Source organism: Cordyceps javanica, chromosome 5, assembly GCF_051103115.1.
Source record: "Cordyceps javanica chromosome 5, complete sequence".
Taxonomy (NCBI): domain Eukaryota; kingdom Fungi; phylum Ascomycota; class Sordariomycetes; order Hypocreales; family Cordycipitaceae; genus Cordyceps; species Cordyceps javanica.
Window position 1 is genome coordinate 2,209,581 of NC_139299.1, and position 19,021 is coordinate 2,228,601.

At 49.6% G+C, this 19,021-nt stretch overlaps 4 protein-coding genes across 4 annotated transcripts; 2 read left to right on the forward strand and 2 right to left on the reverse strand.

Moving 5' to 3' along the window:
• Nucleotides 1-377: 377 nt before the first annotated feature.
• On the forward strand, nt 378-4,954 carry V2A60_007905 (UDP-glucose:glycoprotein glucosyltransferase-domain-containing protein; the record flags this gene model as incomplete). Its single annotated transcript, XM_083259185.1, has 4 exons — nt 378-502; nt 557-901; nt 955-1,783; nt 1,835-4,954. The coding sequence occupies 4 exons, from the start codon at nt 378-380 to the stop codon at nt 4,952-4,954; spliced, it is 4,419 nt and encodes a 1,472-aa protein (XP_083115311.1).
• A 1,576-nt stretch (nt 4,955-6,530) lies between these two features.
• V2A60_007906 (white collar 1) lies at nt 6,531-8,935 on the reverse strand (the record flags this gene model as incomplete). The annotated part of the gene is made up of 2 exons (XM_083259186.1): nt 6,531-6,595; nt 6,709-8,935. The coding sequence occupies 2 exons, from the start codon at nt 8,933-8,935 to the stop codon at nt 6,531-6,533; spliced, it is 2,292 nt and encodes a 763-aa protein (XP_083115312.1).
• Nucleotides 8,936-10,112: 1,177 nt separating this feature from the next.
• V2A60_007907 (importin PSE1) lies at nt 10,113-13,678 on the reverse strand (the record flags this gene model as incomplete). Its single annotated transcript, XM_083259187.1, has 6 exons — nt 10,113-10,320; nt 10,375-12,443; nt 12,501-12,932; nt 12,989-13,164; nt 13,221-13,440; nt 13,496-13,678. The coding sequence occupies 6 exons, from the start codon at nt 13,676-13,678 to the stop codon at nt 10,113-10,115; spliced, it is 3,288 nt and encodes a 1,095-aa protein (XP_083115313.1).
• A 1,814-nt stretch (nt 13,679-15,492) lies between these two features.
• V2A60_007908 (CBS domain-containing protein) lies at nt 15,493-16,864 on the forward strand (the record flags this gene model as incomplete). Its single annotated transcript, XM_083259188.1, has 3 exons — nt 15,493-15,660; nt 15,722-16,185; nt 16,246-16,864. 3 exons carry the CDS (start codon nt 15,493-15,495, stop codon nt 16,862-16,864), a joined length of 1,251 nt encoding a protein of 416 aa, XP_083115314.1.
• Nucleotides 16,865-19,021: the final 2,157 nt, after the last annotated feature.

Consider the following 19,021-nt stretch of genomic DNA (forward strand, 5'->3'; position numbering starts at 1 on the left):
TACACCGCCTAGCCCCTTGAAGCACCCCACCAAGCTGTTCTGCCACAGTGTTCGACAGATAGCATCTACGCGCTAACCCTTTTTGGGGGAGCTTTCTTGCGACGGTGTCAAGAGCACAGGCACATAACGTCAGGCGCATGTACGGAGTGCGGCAGTTACTGGCAATATCTGAGGGTTGGAGTCCCAATCTTGTTACTGTGGTAAGCAGCCGAAACTCGAGCAGCCGAAACTCGAGCAGCCGAAACTCGAGCAGCCGAAACTCGAGCAGCCGAAACTCGAGCAGCCGAAACTCGAGCAGCCGAAACTCGAGCAGCCGAATCCGAGCAGCCGGCCATTCGAGCTTCTAGAATCGCCGTATACGCACACGGTCATACAAAATGGTCTGCTCCCTCAGCAGTCTGCTAGTTGCAATATTGGTCGGATGGCAAGTGTCTGCTTCACCATCTGTCAACGTTCGCATGCAAGCAGCGTTTACTGGGGGGCCGTTTCTACTTGAGCTTCTGTACGTCAATCCACTTCATCCTCTCCAAAAGACAACTGCTAACAGATGGGCCAGCGAAACCGCAACCGCCGAGAATTCCTCGGCTTACTTTCCTCTGCTTGACCAGATCGCTGGTGGGCGATTCTCCAAATTATCCACCGATGCCGCGCTTTATGAGGAATTTATCAAATTTGTCCGAGATGATGGCCATATTAGCAGTCCAGAGGCATTGTCTACCTTCAAGCTTGCTCTCTCGCTGCACTCTTCCAGTCCAAGAGTAGAAGCACACTATCAATACTATGATACAGCTGTCGCGCTGGCGGATATAGACCCTACGTGTGAAGCATGGGTTCTGTCGGACGGGAACCAATACTGCACACCGCTGTTAGATACTGCTGTGAGGACTGGACTGTTTGATGCGTATGACCGCCATTTTCTGCCTGCATCGTTTGATTTGCTAATAATCTCTCCAGGGAACTATCTGTCCTACCATTTGATCGTTCCATAGGTGTTGGGAAGGATACAGTGCTATATGCAGATCCAACATCCCCCAACTTCGGGAATTTTCATACATCGCTGGCGCGAGCTGCTAAAGCAGGCGAACTAAACTATCGTTTACGATACCGTCGCCCAACAAACGCTGAAAATAAGCCGCTGCCGGTTAGCGGATTTGGAGTCGAACTCGCTCTCAAAAGAACGGATTATATCGTCATTGATGACAGGATCTCGCAAAATGATGCCGGCAGTCAAAAGCTCCTAAATACTGAGGCTATATTTGAGGAGCAGGAGTTGACTGACCTTCGCCCACTTTCAACTTTGGAGTTAGAAAACCTTGGCATGAAAACTGCATCCTTCGTTCAAAGTAGCAAGACCCCTTTTGAGACTCTTGTTAAGCTTATGCAGGATTTCCCAAAGTTTTCCGCTTCGATCTCTGCGCACAATGTGTCCGTTGGCTTTTCCGAAGAATACAAGCGAGGACACATTCAGCGCGTCCCGAGAGGCATCAACGCATTGTGGCTAAACGGTTTGCAATTGATTGAACGCCAGATCGAGCCGTTCACTCTGGTTGATATGCTTCGTCGTGAGCGGAAGCTCATTGATGCGGTTCGTAGCCTGGGTTTCAGTGGAGCTGATGCGGTAGCACTGCTCGGACACAAAAATGTCGCTGCATCTAAGTCAGATGCCGGGGAGATAATACGATATGACTGGACTGACGGGCTAGAAGATAGCCACGCTATCATTTGGCTAAATGACCTAGAAAAGGATACCCGCTACGCTCACTATCCAGGCCAGTTAACTTCTGTAAGTCTCGCTTGTAACTATTGCTATTCTGCCTCGGCTAATTCTTTGCAGCTGCTCCAACGCACGTTTCCAGGACAAATACCTCCTATTGCGAAGAATATCTTTAATGTAGTTGCCGCCCTTGACTTCTCGAATGAGGATGATTTGGTCATGGTAAGCCAGTTTATGGTGCTCATAGAACGTGGTATCCCGATACGCTTTGGTGTTGTGCCCGTTACACCAAACCTGGAAGCATTGAATCAGGCAAAGATAGTGTCTCATTTGATGGATACATATGGCTTGGATACACTTCGAAGTTATGTTGACGGCCTCGGAGAGCCACCTATCCTAGCATTGACTGAAACCAGTTTTGTTCAAGCCATTGAAGGTCTAGTGCCAACCACTGGTGCAGAGGCTAAGGAACTTTCCAGAATTTTGGAAAGCAAAGAGTACGAGACAGCAATGGACATGGCGCGCCGTTGGATATCTAGACTCAAGGCGACAGACAAAACTGAACCAGTGTTCTTTGTTAATGGAGCCCCAACGCCTCGTGTTGCAGACTGGCTGCAAAGCATGAGCATGCAAGTCTCTGAAGATCTCCAGACAGTTCAGAGGGGTGTGTATCATGGTTCTATCGACGACAACGTCTGGGTTCCCGAAATCTTCCTGGAAGGCGCATTGAATCGTCGCAATGAGTATCTTTCCGTGAGTGATGCTCATCCCCTTCGCATTCTAGATGTCGCCAAGTTACACGAAGACCACAAAGACCTCTTCAGTATTATTCCGTGGCAAAGCTGTGACCCAGCAGTAGGAAAAGAATCATGGGCCATTGTTACAGTTGTTGCTGATGCGACTACCTCGCGTGGCGTGGAGCTTATCATGTCGGCACTAGAGTTCAAGCAGAACAATCCAGGCGTGCAAATCGACCTCATCCATAACCCCGCTACTGCAGAAGGGGCTTCTGAAGTCAACGAAGCTCTCAAGGCTGAATCTGGTCGTTTCAGTTTCGGAGCAAGTGATGATATTGAGGGAATAGTGCGAGAGGCGGCGACTCGTCCTTCAGCTGACGCCTACGCCGCTGCACTGAAGCGATTCCTCTCGTATGCAAAGATACAGCCTGGCACCAGAAACGTACTGCTAAATGGGCGTTTGATCGGTCCAATCGCCCCAGAAGATAACTTTGTTGAAGATGATTTCACACAGCTCCTGGCACTTGAGCGAAAAAGCCGACTTCTTCCCGTTTTTGAGGCTCTAGATGATCTTGGACTGAGTGACAGGGTTTCTGACCCCATCTCTAGTGCTAAATTGACGTCTATCACTGCTCTATCAACCATATCCGATCTACCAGAAGGCATTTTTGAATCATCTTCGTCCATTCGCTCGTTGATCTATAGAAATTGGGACGCAAAGCACACGACAATTGAAGTCGGCGACGCAGCAAGCGCAAGTATTCATCTCATTGTCCTGCTCAATCCGTTGAGCGAGCAAGCTCAGCGATGGGCACCACTTCTGAAAGTCCTATCTGAGCTTGATGGCGTGTACCTGAAGTTGTTCCTAAACCCGAAGGAAAAGCTTGAGGAACTTCCAATAAAGCGGTTCTTTCGTTACGTATTGGAATCTAAGCCTTCGTTTAACGAAGATGGCGCTATCAGAGGTGGGCAGGCTGTCTTCAGTGGAATTCCCTCGGAAGCTCTTCTTACACTCGGAATGGATGTGCCACCCGCTTGGCTCGTGGCAGCTAAAGAGTCCGTCCACGACCTGGACAATATCAAGATGTCTTCTATAAACTCCAAAGTTGACGCAACATATGAGCTGGAGCATATCCTCATTCAAGGCCACTCTAGAGAAGGAAAATCTGCCCCACCTCGCGGTGTCCAGCTTGTCTTGGGAACTGAGAAGGAGCCGCACTTGACAGATACAATTGTCATGGCGAACCTCGGTTTCTTCCAATTCCAAGCTAATCCAGGTGTCTATGACATCCATCTGAAAGAAGGGCGAAGTGCAGACATCTTTGAGATTAAGAGTGTAGGCGCAAAAGGTTGGACGGCTGTTCAGGGTGATGAGGGCACATCTCTGGCTGTACTTGACTTTCAAGGAACAACCCTCTATCCTCGACTATCCCGTAAGCCAGGCATGGAAGAGGTTGATGTGCTTGAGGAAGGCGATGCGGCAGTCGATAGCCTTGTCTCGAAAGGTCTGAAGCTGGCAGAGGGCTTCTTGGGCAACACTTTGGGTAAAAAGTCTGCCTCTGATCTTGAACACGCGGAAATCAATATTTTCTCCGTCGCCAGTGGTCACTTGTATGAGCGAATGCTCAATATAATGATGGTATCTGTCATGCGCCACACGAAACATACTGTCAAATTCTGGTTTATCGAGCAGTTTCTGTCCCCTTCTTTCAAAGAGTTTATTCCTCATCTTGCTAAGGAGTATGGTTTTAAGTACGAAATGGTGACATACAAATGGCCTCACTGGCTTCGACATCAAAAAGAGAAGCAGAGAGAAATTTGGGGTTACAAGATTCTGTTTTTGGATGTTCTTTTTCCCCTTTCTGTTGACAAAGTTATATTCGTGGATGCAGATCAGATTGTCCGGACAGATATGATGGACCTGGTCAGACTTGACTTGGAAGGGGCTCCGTATGGCTTTACCCCAATGTGCGACTCTCGTACAGAGATGGAAGGATTCCGCTTTTGGAAACAGGGGTACTGGGCAAATTACCTCCGTGGACGCCCTTACCACATTTCTGCCTTATACGTGGTTGACCTGCGCCGCTTCCGCGAGATAGCCGCTGGGGACCGCCTTCGACAGCAGTATCAAGCCCTCTCTGCCGATCCAAACAGCCTAGCGAACTTGGATCAAGACTTGCCCAACCACATGCAGTTCCAGCTCCCTATTCACAGCCTTCCCCAGGAGTGGCTATGGTGTGAGACATGGTGCAGCGACGAGAGCCAGAGCAAGGCGCGAACCATTGATCTTTGCAACAACCCCGAGACGAAGGAGCCCAAGCTCGATCGCGCTCGCCGACAAGTCCCCGAATGGACCGACTATGATGACGAGATTGCAGCATTGGCTAAGCGTGTCAAGACCGCGGAGAAAGCAGAGAGGAACGAGGCGCAGGCAAAGCCGGCAAGGAACACTAAAAGCCGGAAGTTCGAAGAGCCTGTCCGCCATACCAAAGATGAGCTTTGAAATTGTATCGCGGCTATAGTTTATTTAACTCGTTATGATTTTTAGAGGCCACCCTTTTTCACCTGTGGCTGCGTTGTATAGATTGCTTTTGTTATATTGCCACTGAGATCACTGTACTGAATAGGAAGATGTTTTGCACTATTACCAGTACTTACTTACTGGCTTTGCATATATGTAATGAGTAAGGTGCGTCGCCTCTTTTGTATTTTGTGGGGTTTTTTGAATTTGCTCTTGGGTAATGTTAATAATCAACTACCTATAACAGTCAGGAACAGTACAGCGGGGCCCGTTATGTAATTAAGGACGAATCGCTCACTGTAGCACTGTAGAGCAGCGGCCTGGCGTCATCGGTCGTCTACTTCCATGACCCAGGACAGCGAGAGACCAAGACAATCGTCCGATGAGAGGCTCAACTAAAAATCAGAACGACACATGATTTTCGGAAACGTTGAAGCCGAAACCATTTTCCAGAAAGTACTTTCTACCCCATATCCAGGTATACCACCGCCGATGAAGCCTCAGGTCGGCGTTTGCTAACAAGAGCTTTTGGGAAAAAGCCACATAATGCACATTAGCGCAAAAGACCAGGGTTGCAGGGCTTAAGTGGAAAAAGAACTGTCACACGGGTTATTTTCATCACGTCGCAGATATGACTATCAACTTGGTCTGGGCAAGTCAATGGCTTCTGAACTCCCGAAATGAGCGTCGCAAAACGCTGAGAAAATAGGTATAAAGTCAAAATCCTAACAGCGCCGAACTGTGAAAACAAGGAACAAAAAAATAAGCGCGTCGTGTATATGATATCGTATGCTGGGTAATAAGTTCATCTAAATCAAGACAGTAGTTTTGAAAGCAATAATACCAAGACACAGACTGTCACCAATTTGGTGGAGCCATTGCTCAAATTCAAGGTAAGCTAGTCTCTCGCTCTTCCTGAATTGAAGCCATCGCAGTACCGGCACTAGCAGCGCGACTTGCCGGCTGGTTGCCACTAGTGGGAGACATGGCATCTGCAGGTGTGGCAGTATCACTCGGAGCTAATCTCTTTGCTTGGTGGTCAGACGAGCTCACGCCTGCAGATACCTCCTTGTGCAGCGGTGATGAGTGTATTGGTGAGACAGATTTTCTGCTTTGGGTCTCGCCATTGCGCACCGAGTTGCGCGGGGAAACACGTCCCATCTAAAACGACCCTCGTTAGTTTTGCCACTGGTGTCGGAGTTCGTTGAGGCTTACTTGTTTGGCCCAGCGCAGGCCACAGCTGTTGCAAAGATCTCGTTGGCCACTTGGTCCTCTGCGCCATTCCGGCGTATTGCGAGTATGGCAGTTGGCGCAGTCGCGAATCACGTTGCCAACTCCCTTGCGCCTTTTTCTCTTTTTCTTGCTAGACAATAAGCCCCCGAGTTCTTCGGCTAGTATTCGATTTACTTTCTCCATTTGACGCAGTTCAAACTGCCAGCTGGAGCATTTTGTTGTCCTCAGTTCATCAAATATGTTATCGTCAGATGCAAGTGCCTCATCCTGGTTGCCTGGAGCTAAGCCGCCGCCTCCAGGCTGAGATATTTGACCATGCACCGATCTACTGGTAGTAGAACCCGCTGTTGAATTGGCCGGTGCCAAAGCTCTCGATGATGCTTTCAAAAGCTTTGTTTGGGCAAGTAAGAAAGACGGCTTTTGCCCCTCAGTAGCATCTCCAGGATATAGCGTGGTCTGAGCTTGGAGGCCTTGGCCTCGCCTATTTAAGACCTCGTGCTTACAGGTCACGATCTTGCCGCGTCGCGCCTTCTCTAAAGCGCGGCCAAATTCAGGCCTTGAATCTTTGCGCATCAACTCCTGAATGCTGGTGACGACAAGCGATTCCGGCTGTAAGTCGAGGAGGGATCGCACGTTTGATGATACGTAGAGAAAAGTGCCAGAGGTCGACAGCTTGGTCCACATCTCACTATCCCCGATGCCGCCATTGGACTCAATGTTTCGGCGACTGATGGAGAATACAGGTCGTTTTCTGCCAACAAGAATGATGCATTTGCGGCCTTTCCCTTGCTCAACATATAACGATCCATGACTCTCAAACCATGTGTATCCACTCTGCTTTCTTCGGATCCTAAAAACGATATTGACTTGATCTCCAGTCGTCGCGTCTTTCAGCTCTCGCGTAACAGGGACAATGTCGGAGGGGTGGCAAATAGATGAAAGCGTGTTACCAACTAACTCTGCGGCATCATATTCCAAGACGCGTTTGCATGCTGGGGAAAGATAGAGGAAGAGACCTTTGAGAGAAAGTACGTGGATAACATCGTCGCAGTTCTCCAAAAGCATCTTATCCCAGGACTGACGGTGCCAGTCTGATGCAATGCCCTTCGCATTAAACTGCTGCAAAATGGTTGATACATCATCAACCCCTAAAGTCTGACCATTGTCGGAGTCCCAGAATGCAGAAGAAGGCGGTGTCCATATATATTGGCCGATATCACTATGCTTATAATTGACGGCAACGCCACCGAATTCGGATCCAGCGATGGCATCTGGACACTCAACCAAGTCAATCTGGAAGCCGATAAAATAGCGGACTTCATCCGTATCCCATGGTATCGGGATCATAGTCAGTAGATTAAGGAACGGCTTGCCGCCTTTGCGGTAGTTGATGAGACTTTGTTGAACTTCTTGCCTCTCTTGTATCATCTTCTTCAAATTAAAAACAGCGCCGTTGTCAACGAATTCTCGCTTGGTCCCAGCCTCCACTTTTCCATCAGGTGCTTGGAGGAAGCGGCAATTCTGGCCAACAATATCGTGGCTGCTGTACCCAGTCAAGTTCTGAAAGTTATCGGAGACATATATAATTGGGCAGTCGTTCATAGTAACGTCGCACACAACGAATGCGCATGACATATCGACTGCTCCTAGATGGATTTTGGGGTTCTTCCTGGACGCAACGAGCCACAAAGCCTTGAGCATATCGAAGCCACTTTTGGAATAAATTGATCTCTCACGAAGCTCCTTTGAATTTGATGAAGCGTTCGGGGTTGTGGCGAGAGATGAAGCACTTGGTAGAGCGGCCCCTGTTGATGAAGGCTTCTCTTGGACGGGAGAAACAGCGGAGCTGGTTGATGATTCATGGCGAGGGATCTGTGGTATCACTTGATCAACAGTAGGAGCAGCAGCACAGAGCCTCGAATCATGGCTGTGGGTTGGGGTCGAGGCTGCTTCCAGCCGATTCAATTGAAGACGGGTTGAAACTGCATTGTCTTGTGGGTTCGTAAAAGCGTTGTATTGCGCGGCATTGTTGAACTGCATGGCATCATTCGACGGCATGGAAAGCTGCATCGTGGTTGGTGAAGTCTGCCCTCCCAGTACAGTATTAGAGCCCGGGTCAGCAGTGGGGAACATTGCTCCCATGTTAATATTGGCAAACTGAGCAGATACCAAGTTACCCATGGCATCGGGAGATAGACTCGGGAAATTATTGCCATCGGGCATCATGTTACCCATGCTGGAAGTATCTAGCATGGGGAAGCTGTTAAGCTGCTGTGGTGAAGGCTGGAATCCCATGAAACTGGCAGGCCCGGACACGGATGGCGGATTCATTGCTGTTTGGTCTGCCGCTAAGGACATGCGTCGGGCTTCCACCTGGTCCGACAACTGTCGAGGCCCAAATCCAAGAGACGCGCTCGCACGGCGCTGAAGCAAGGTCTGATTGCCTGTCATTTGGCCATCGAATGTATTCGTGTGTGGCATGGCCATGCTAGATGTTATTCGTTGCGGCTGTTGCTGTTGCTGTTGCAGGTGCTGGTGCTGCTGGTGCTGCTGGTGCTGCTGGTGCTGCTGGTGCTGCTGGTGCTGCCGATGCTGCTGATGCTGCTGATGCTGCTGATGCTGCTGATGCTGCTGATGCTGCTGATGCTGCTGATGTTGCTGATGTTGCTGATGTTGCTGATGTTGCTGCTCCGGGGAGACAACCTCGTTGGAAGGATAGTAACCTTCCATTTCGGCTGCATCTGGGCTATGATAACTCGTCTAAGCTCTGGATGGAATCGTTCTCGGGGATATGACAACTCGTAGCAGCCCAGTTCAGACAGGAAGCTGAAGGCGCACAGGGACGTGATGAATAGTGTTATCGCGCTCGCAGAATGTTCATGCGATAGACACGTATTGCGATGAAGCGTAAATGGTCGAACTCGAGTTTATGACGAAGGTACAGTCGACGGTGAAGGAGACGGCAGGCGAACGGATATACTGTGCGGCAACTAGCCGTGGTGGGATGCGCAGGTAGACCAGAGGTGTAGCAGCACCCCTCTTGAATATTTTCTCGGCGGGTAGGGCGGGTTTTCCGTCGCAGTCGCTGGGTCCCTGAGCCTTTGTGTGCACTGTGATGGAGGTGCACAGTGATGGAGACCGGTTGTTCGAATAACGCGCAGAGAGGACTGGTGGGCAAGGGTCGAAACGAAGCCACGGATTGAGAGTTGCAAAGACGCCGACCTAGTAACCTACTTACTATTAGTTAGAGCCACCAGAGTCTGGAGGTCCCATTAATAAATGATTACATATCGCACTCATCCACACATCGCACTAAGCTTACTCCAGAGGTTGGTACGTAGGTACGTACCGAGATACGTTGTTTCCGCGCTTCCGCCCACGGCCTCATCTAACTACTTACAAGTTTATTTGTACCTACCCATGTATCTAGGTAGGTTCCTACGGAGTACTTAGTTGCCCCAGCATTCTCTGCCTGTGCTCCAGGGACTTCGATGCTGGACGATGGCGTCTGTGGATGCTGCTGCGGATGCTGTTGTTGCGGCGGCTACTGTGCTGAATGCCAAGCTCTTCCCTGCCCCCACAGCAGAGCCTGTAGCCGGCCTGACGCCTATCATCCCATCGCTCCTGGAACCCCCGTAACTTCTCTTCTTCATCTTACACGCATCAATTGCGTCGAATGAAGACTTTTTTTTATTTATTCCCTAAAAAAAATTGAAACATCGTTGCAAAATGACTGGTAATCCTAAGTAGCTCTTCAAATGAAACAAAGCCTCGTTGCTATCAACCCAAGCGCTTGCCACTATCGACAATGGTTCATCTATCTTAATTTCATGTTCATCAAGTCCCAAATCAAGTTCTACTGTATCGGCAATTCTACAGCTTTGCATAGGATCCCAACACCGACGACTCAACTAAAGAAGCCCATAATTGTGCGCTGAGCGTCTTGGGAAAATTGATGCAACAGTGGCATGGGGTCAACGTTCGCGGCTGTGAGCATTATCTTAGTCGCGGTGGCGACTCTGGTGGCAGTTTGACCTCGCAACGTTTCGGCCTCAAGGGCCTGTGCGATGAAGACAAACAGTTTGGATGCTTGACTCATGACAGTCGGGTTGCCCCTGATATTTTTGTTAATACTCCTTGAAAATTCATCATCATCATGGGCCACTTACTGGTCGATCAGCTCTGCAAGGTAAGCATAGGCATATGGGGCAGCCTCCTCGTCGTTGACAATTGGTAGTGTCTCAATCCACTGCGGGATGACAGCCTGCACGTCACCAACACTGCTTGCATTGTAGTGCAGAATCTTGGCAATGGAGGCACAGGCGTTTTCCGTAGCATAGACATTATCGTCGTTTCGCGCGTCAGGAATCTGCGTAGCCTGGAACAGGATTGGCAGAGCACCCCCTAGGAATTGAGACCAGGCCGCACCACCACGGTGAGCAGCAACACCGACACCATAGGCAGCCGCTTGTCTCACAGCAGGCGAGGGGTTCCGGCATCCATCAATGAGGGGTTGTGAAATATAGTTAGCATATCTCATGCTATCGGGACCACAGTACTCAAGTACGTCGTCCATAATGCACAGGCCCCACTGGCGCTGAGTAGGGTCGTCGGAGGTTAAGAATCCTTCGTATGTGGGTAGAAGCTTTTCCCATATGGGAAGGAAAGCGGCACCGTGGTTCTTGAAAATAGAGTGAAACGCCTTGTTCATGTCAGACAGGAGTGTTTGGTCATCTTCGATGGCAATCAAAGTCTCCTCTGCTTCATCTTCTACGTCATCTGCTGTGGCACCCTCCCTCTCCTCCGCTCGCTGGGCAACACGCTCCTGGTAGTCAACAATCGTTGAGTGAACAGCATCCATGAATTTTGTCATATGGTCGGCAGTGAGACAGTCTTTGCCTACCACCTCGATAGACTCGTAGAAGCACTGATACATTTCAGCCAGTGTGTCAATAGCAGGCTCTGCGGCGAGGACTTCGATTAATTTTTCCACGCTGGCGTTCCACAATCCGGCCAGCTCATTGGACGGGCTTCCGTACGCCTTCTTATAGCAGCTCAGTAGCTGAGGTACTAGCTTTGCTGACATGTATCTGACAGGGTCGTGAAAAAAGAATGCCAAGCCAGGTAGGGCAATAACCTCCATGATGTTGGCGACATACGGGGCAAAGGCACCTTCGAGTACTTGTGCATACACCACAAGCAGTTCGATTGCCATGTGTTTATCTTCCATGGTGCTGGTTCTGATGCCAATCATTTTGCCTTTGACAGGAACAAATTCCCAGCCTTCTTCGCCCTGTAAAGCCTCGGCCTCCTCATTGTCGTTGAGCAACTGAATGTCGGCCTTCGACATCGCCTGCTCAAGAAGTGGAGGCATGACGCTGCCCATGAAAGGCACAAAGTCCGAGCCAAGAACACGGCACATGCGACCCCAGCAGTGCATCAGGTATTGTGCCTGGGGGTCGTCTGCATCAGTAATGCTGGCCTGGATATTGGCCAGCAGGTTGACAAGAGTCATTGCGTCCTGGCCAAGTCGCTCCTTTCCAACGGCAATCGCTATCAAGGTAGCACATTCCATAGCCTTGGCACGTAGAAGGCGATATTCTTTCTCGCTTTGGTTCTGCAATACATTCACCAAAAGCGGCATCAAAGTATCATAGTACTTTGAAAATGCAGCCTCAGCGGCATCAGCAATGGTTGCGATAGTTGAGAGTGCTTGTTCCTGCACGTATCTCATATCACTCTGGAGGAGATTAAAGAGATGAGATAGCAGATCATCCAAATACGGCTCTAGAGTGGATTTCTCAGCTTCCTCACAGAAGTTGACCAGGGCGGCAGCTCCATGAGACTTGACTCTGGGTTCGGGTGAGTCCAAGACCGGGATAATGGCCTTCAAGACACGACCATAGTATTCGCTTTGCATCGTGGGGGCAAAATCTGTACTCATTTGGCCAAGAGCGTTGCAGCCGGCCCATCGAACGCGAGGGTGCGGGTGTTGCAGAGCAGGGATGACAAGATCCAGCACCTGATTTAGCTCACCAACCATGAGATCACGGCAGCCTTCAGAAATAGCAGATATAGCCATCAAAGCAGCATGTCGGTCTTTCCAACCAGATTGCATCATGCGCGGCAGCCAATTGAAGGTGGGTGCAAGAATGGCCTGGCCACCGAGTTTATTCGCAAGTCGGTCCATGGCTTGCTCCCCCGCAACGTGATTTTGGTCGCTTTCGTCCTGGTCCAGCTACGGTAGTACAAATCAGTCTCAATTTCCATCACTCGGGACTTTTCTGTTTCTTACATCATCTGAGGCGAGCCACTCTGTGGCATCGTCGTCATCTTCACCGATTTCAGTCATTAAGCTCAAACACTGGGTAATCATGTCGGACGTGAACGAAGGGTCCTTTCGACACATAGAAGGGGCGTATTCGGCAAATGTAGCCATGAGCTCAAGCGCATTCTGTCGGCAAACGTCTTCAAGTTCTTTATCTTGAATAACAGATACGCAGAACTGAACAAGGTTTTGAAAGAGCTGCTTGAACATTTTCGGGGCAACCTCAGCCAATTCGATGAGCGCGACGAGGGCTTTGCTGAGATGATCTGAGTCTTGGGAGTCTTTAATAGGCGGGAGAATGTTGAGAACGTCTGGTATCAATGCGAAGTACTTGGTCCGATTCTTCTTCTCAACGGTTCTGAAGAAAGCAGCAAAGGCATCCATTGCAGCAAGGCGGACCTTGAACGAGGTGTAAGTATGACGGGCAAACAGAAGTCGCTTTCACATGTACGTACATTGACCGCGTCATCTTTGAAACCTTTCTGGAAGGCAAGAAGAACGGCATCGGCCTGATCTCTTCCAATGACATCGGGCGTGGTGGTAAAAACACGGTAGGCCGTCTCGCGTTTGTCGGCTTCGGGTGCCTGTGCGAGCTGGAAGAGAGCTTGAAGAACTTCCGTCCAACGATCCTCTGCAAAACTTTAGCTCCATGCACTTTCAATATGGCCTTGAAATGGTCAGACTTACCATTGTCGTTGTATTGACGCGCAATCTCGGCAACTGCATCGCCGATTTTGTTGCGCACCGCTCTATCGGTCTCGCTGCCTAGAGTCTCTAGTAGTTTTTGACGTATAACGGCAGCCTGGTCTTTAGCGATTGCAAGAAACATGTCTACAGTCTGGCCATTATCGAGCTTTCGGGTCTTGGAGGAGATTCTTCGAAACAGCAAGGCGGCGAATGATCGTGTCTGTGGCGAGTTAGTCGTTAACACTTGGAAAGGCGTTGGCTATAGATATTCGGACCTGTTCATCTCCGGCGCCTTGGATTTGTTCAGCGAGGCCCATAAGAAGAATTTCTGGCCGTGTAGTGGTCCAGTTGCTTTGGAGATGCTCTTCGGCCCTCGAGCGGATGGAGTTGTCTGCGGACTGAAGGCCCTGGAGAAGCTGCGCCAGTTCGGCATGAATGTCGGCAGATAAGACAGACATGATGACGGCGGTCCTTGGGTTCCGTGTTAAGGAAGTCGGTGGCGAGAGGATGTTGTGACACTGCAATGAACACGGATATAGCCAGTTCTGCGCCGCAGAATTTGTAGCTTGCCGGAGACGAGCAGCTGCGCAGAGATTGAGCGGGGGAGGGGAAGTGTCGCCTTAACAGCCGCAGCAGCTCACTTGGAATGCTGTTGAGTTCCACTTGTGATAGGAGTTGGCGAGCCCAGAGTATTCAAGAGTTGAAAGTGAGGAAGATGCTGCAACAGAAAATAAAGTGCAGCGGCTTGTGTTTGGGTATTCGGACGCGCGCTGTAGCCGCGAGGGGTTATGGAGGGGAAAAGGCGAGGAAATTTGCCAACAATTTTTGTAGACCGTTGTCTACTTAGCTGCGTCGGCCAGAAAACAGAATTCCCCACCAAAAGTAAAAGAAACCGCAGGATGTTCTCGGCCTTTGACTTGAAAATTCTGATATTCCGTGGTGTGAATATTTGTTGTTCAGAACTTCATTCGTGATTTTTCTTCCTTCACAGCAACCTATTGTCATTTGCACACCGCGCAGATCCCAGGTTGTCTGTGACGGGCGGTCGCTTCTACAGGGCTGTGGCGCAAGGTGGCGACACTTTGTTTGTGGCGCGTGCACACCTCGGCGCGACTTGCCCATATCGCCAAAATTGCTTTGCAACGGGCTCCGATGGATGGATAGGAACGCGCCTTCACGTGTGCGTATCAATACATGGTTTAGTAACAGATGCTATCCGGATGACTGAAGACAAAAGTGTGCTGAGAAGAGCCCGCCGCGCTGCACAACAGAGTCTGACGGTGGTGCCTTACCGTGCAGGTATCGCTACAATTGACCAGCAGATCTGTACTGGTAGTGTGAAGTATCAACGGACCTGTATTCCTACACCGCCCTTGCATTAGCTGTCAGCTTGGTGAAAAGTAACTCTACCAAAAAAAATAAGGCGCTGGCGTTTGACTTCTGCAGCATCGCCCAAGACAGAAGTGCGCAGCCTAGGTAGAACTAGGCATGCAGCAAAAACAAGCAAAAGGGCATCACTCAAACTCCTTCTAATACTTATTCTCAATGGAAGATGCATAGAGCTGCTTTGTCCTAACATGATGCCAAAGCTGCAGACCAAACAAAATCTGCCTTGTTATGGTGGTCCAGGGCGGTCCAGGGTGGTCCGGGGTGCTAATATGTCATGTACGATATACATGGTTCAACCTGTCCTTTTTCATCCACGTTCGAGTATAGAATACTTCGCCTGCCTGGCTTGGTGTGGTGTCACTTGTCAAAATACTGGTATCACGAACCTCTTTTCGTTGCTAATCAAGTTTTTCAAATAACAATTGTGTACAATTATTTCTCACAAATTTTCTGATTTCTTCTTTTTTTTGGCCATTTCCTATTCCACTCTAAACGTTCTTGAGTGCATCGTTCCATGGCCACACTGAAGTCAGGCAGCACATAGGTCCCGCATGGTCCCCGCCCCCGCTATTTAGTAGCTCGCCTCCTACAAGTACCAAGCTCATCATCGTTACGTGCGAGATTGCTACCGACTCGAAGTAGAAAGCTTTGCATCACCATCACCATGGAATCTTCCCCCCCAGCTAGTACACACGCGATTATGGATCATAGCGACTCCTTGCTACCAGAGAAGCTATCTACGTCGGTTGCCGCCGGGCCAGCACCTCGGCAAACTCCACAACGCAGTCCATCCAATTCCAACGTTCCTCTTTCAGGGCATCGGCAAAGCTTTGCTGAGAATATGCGCACAATGCCATCTTCCCCACGACATAGGCCTCCTTCAATGACACAAACCGCCGTTCAAGAGCTAATGAACAACCCCCCAACCAAAAAGAATAGCAATTCCAGGTTCACTGGACGGGATTGGAGAGATGTCACAGTTGGTGAGCTCGTCTCTCCACAGGATGTCTGCTGGGTCGAGCTAGACGACAGCGTAGAGGATGCAACACGGGTGAGCATATACTCCCTGAGTTATTCGAGATATACAAGTATTACTGCCTGACACTGCTTAGATGTTGCTGAAAAGCCCCACCAACGTCGTCCTCGTCCGCGACTCTCTGACATCAAATAGCGTCAACTCGATCTTTGATTTCAGCGATTTAAATGCATACCTTCTCCTCGTTGTTGGTTTAGCAAAACCTGCGGAACATCAAATAGTTCTTTTCAACGACATCATAACCAAAGCTCAGCAGAACGAAAGAATAGCTCTCCGCACATTGCAACCAATGTTTTGCAAAGAGGCAACAGTGCAGCTTGATGCCGGCAGTAGTCTTGCCCAGGCTATCGAGATACTGGGCAGCGGGATACACAGAATTATCATAACCGATTTATCCAACCACGTCATTGGCGTGATGAGCCAGCTACGTGTGGTCGACTTTTTCTGGAATGAAGGCGTGAATTTTCCCACGATTGAACGGCTTTATCCCGTTATGCTACGTGATCTTGGTATAGGGACACAGAAGACCATTTCTGTCAAGTAAGCTTGGCTCTTTTGTTCCGTCACCAAAGCCGCACGTGGACGTTAACTTGGCCGCAGCTCCGACTCGCCACTTTCAGAAGCACTCGCAACGATGGATGAGGAAGGGCTGACGAGCGTCGCCGTCGTTGACAATGGCCACAATGTGGTTGGGAATATCTCGACCAAGGACGTTCGCCATCTGACAAGCACCTCAAGCGCTCCTCTTCTAAACTCATCATGCATGCACTTCATATCGGTCATCCTGAATGAGCGCGGTGTCGAAAAGGGTCAGGATACGTTTCCAGTCTTCTACGTAAACCCTTATTCCAGTCTGGCCCATACTGTTGCAAAGTTAGTGGCAACAAGGTCGCATCGTATGTGGGTTGTCGAATCGGCCTCACCTTCTCCCTCTGCTCCGGCAACACCACTACTCTCGGCGCAAGCTTCCTCAACAGCTTTGCCACAATCTCCGGCTCCCGCAGCTACGGTTCCGGCCTCCGCGCTGGCCGGTGCCCGCCTTTCTGGGAAGCTTACAGGTGTCATTTCATTGACCGATGTCCTCAATATTTTTGCCAAGACCACAGGTTTGCACCCGGGTGATCCTTCTGAGCGCCGTGCCCGACGCCGGCGGAGCTCCAGCAGCTCTATTCGGCCCAGCTTAGATCTGAGCAGAGCTAGCACAGATTCCCGCCGATAGTCTCGCTTCCATTTGGGATTTTCTTCTTCTTCCATTTCTATTTGACACACTGTTCAATGTTGGACACTAGGGAACGAGAGTGGCGGCTATCTGTATGCAGCCATGACTTCCCTCCACACAGTAGCACGCCCTTCTTACTAAACCCATGTATTCTTCTTGATACATTCAATATACTAAATCGATACTCTCACATGCAATAAAAAAAGAAAGCTATTTCCAAAGATTTTTCCAAAGATTTTTCCATGCATATCTCACCAACTCCTCCACCAAAGGCCCGCGGCAACAACTGTAACACCCGATGGGTGGCAAACCCCACATTTGACTCACTATAGTTACGTCCCAGCCATAGCCGCGTACAAGTTTGACAATGGACATTCTCCTCTTCACGCTCTCTACCGCATATCCTTAAATCCCTCGGTCTTTGGTACTAGGAGCGTGGCGTTGCATATTATTACTCGGGCCGATACTTTCTCTTCTCTCAGTTTATTTTGTTTGTCTAATCAAAGACTACTCCTTGCACCCCGAAATCTCGATCTTGCCAGTGTGCTTTCTAGAACCCGCCTTTGTCTGCTCTTCACCTAGCTCGGCTACCTGAATTCTCTTTCGTATCGCTGGCCAGCTTTTCCAACAGATTGCGATCAGTGGAATACACTCTGTCCGCAAACTCTGCAAACTTATGTCCGCTTCAGCTTCACCCAGCCTCTGTGCCCCTGCTTGTTTGTCTACTACACAGCGCTCATTTGCACCAATTTCACATTATTATTCGCAACATGTCACGTCAAGATGACAGTGAACCAGTCTTCATATCGCATATCGGTGGGCAAGATCAGTCGGTGCTTGTCCAAGCCAGGCCTCGATCCTGTCCGAAACTCGGCGACTTCACTAGTCTGCGGAACGCAACAATGGACTTCCATCCACCTCATCACATCCTGAGCCACCATTTCCCTTCAAAAGGCGGGACAAGGCTTGGAGATCTGTCTCAAGTTGTCAATCAGTTGCGAGCATTGGGATCAGCACCAAAGGAAAGCCATGTCACATGTCATGCAGCCCCTGGCGTGACTGTTCACTCACAATCTTGGAAACCTCTTCAGCCAGTGTCTGTTTCGGATCCCGAAACGTACTCGTCATCCAGTGGAAATTATTTGGCTGCGACTTTAACACAAACGGCTACACTGTGCGCGGCGAGCACCAAGCAGCCACTTGGCTCAACCGACGTATCTTTGCAACGACCCCTGTCGGCATTGAAACGTCACACAGCGGATATAGGTATAAAAAAACAGCAGAAGTCCAATTCGCAGCTTACACATGAACTCACATATGAGCTCTCTGACAAGAATCTCATCGTACCTATATTTGATGCCGCCCGTACTGCTGCATCAGCCCACCGATCCCTCACTCAGAGCCTCATTCCATATTGTACAGCAGATCGTCACTTGGCAGGGAAATTCCCTGTAAATTCATTGCATGGCGTTCATATTTTCTTGGACATGTCGAATATCGAAATCAGCTTTCAAAAAGCTTTGAGGAAGAGGTACGGCATCGCAGACGCTGCTAGATTTTCACCTTTGCCTCGACTAAACTTGCAATTCCTAACGGAATTACTGGTTCGCGGTCGCTACTCGAGGGGCCTTCACGTCGGGTGTTCTATTCTGCCTGGTCGAAAGGAGCCTAGGTACGTGCAAACATTGCGAGACTTGGGATATCAAGTAGACGTGAGGGAGCGCAAGCGCGTTGAAGATGGCGGACTTGACATACCGCAGAGCAAACCAGCCTCCACAGTTGGGAGAAAATCTGTCTCCAGATATGTGGAGGATCTAGTCGATGAAACACTCCAGACGCGCATGGCCGAGGCTGTAATGGAATATTTCCAGGAACAGGGCACGATTGTCTTGGCCACTGGTGACGCAAAACCGGCGCAATACTCGGATGGATTTTTTCGCTTTGTCGAAAGATCTTTACGCATGGGTTGGAACGTGGAGCTTGTCGCTTGGCATGGTAGTCTATCGTCTTCATGGAAAGACACTGATTGGACTGCGACATGGGGCGAAAAGTTTCGTGTAATTGAACTAGATTGCTTTATTTATGACCTTCTAGAGGTTTAAACATAGATCGCCGAGTAACTTCTCTGCGTAATGAACCCGTCATTTGCAGTGATTG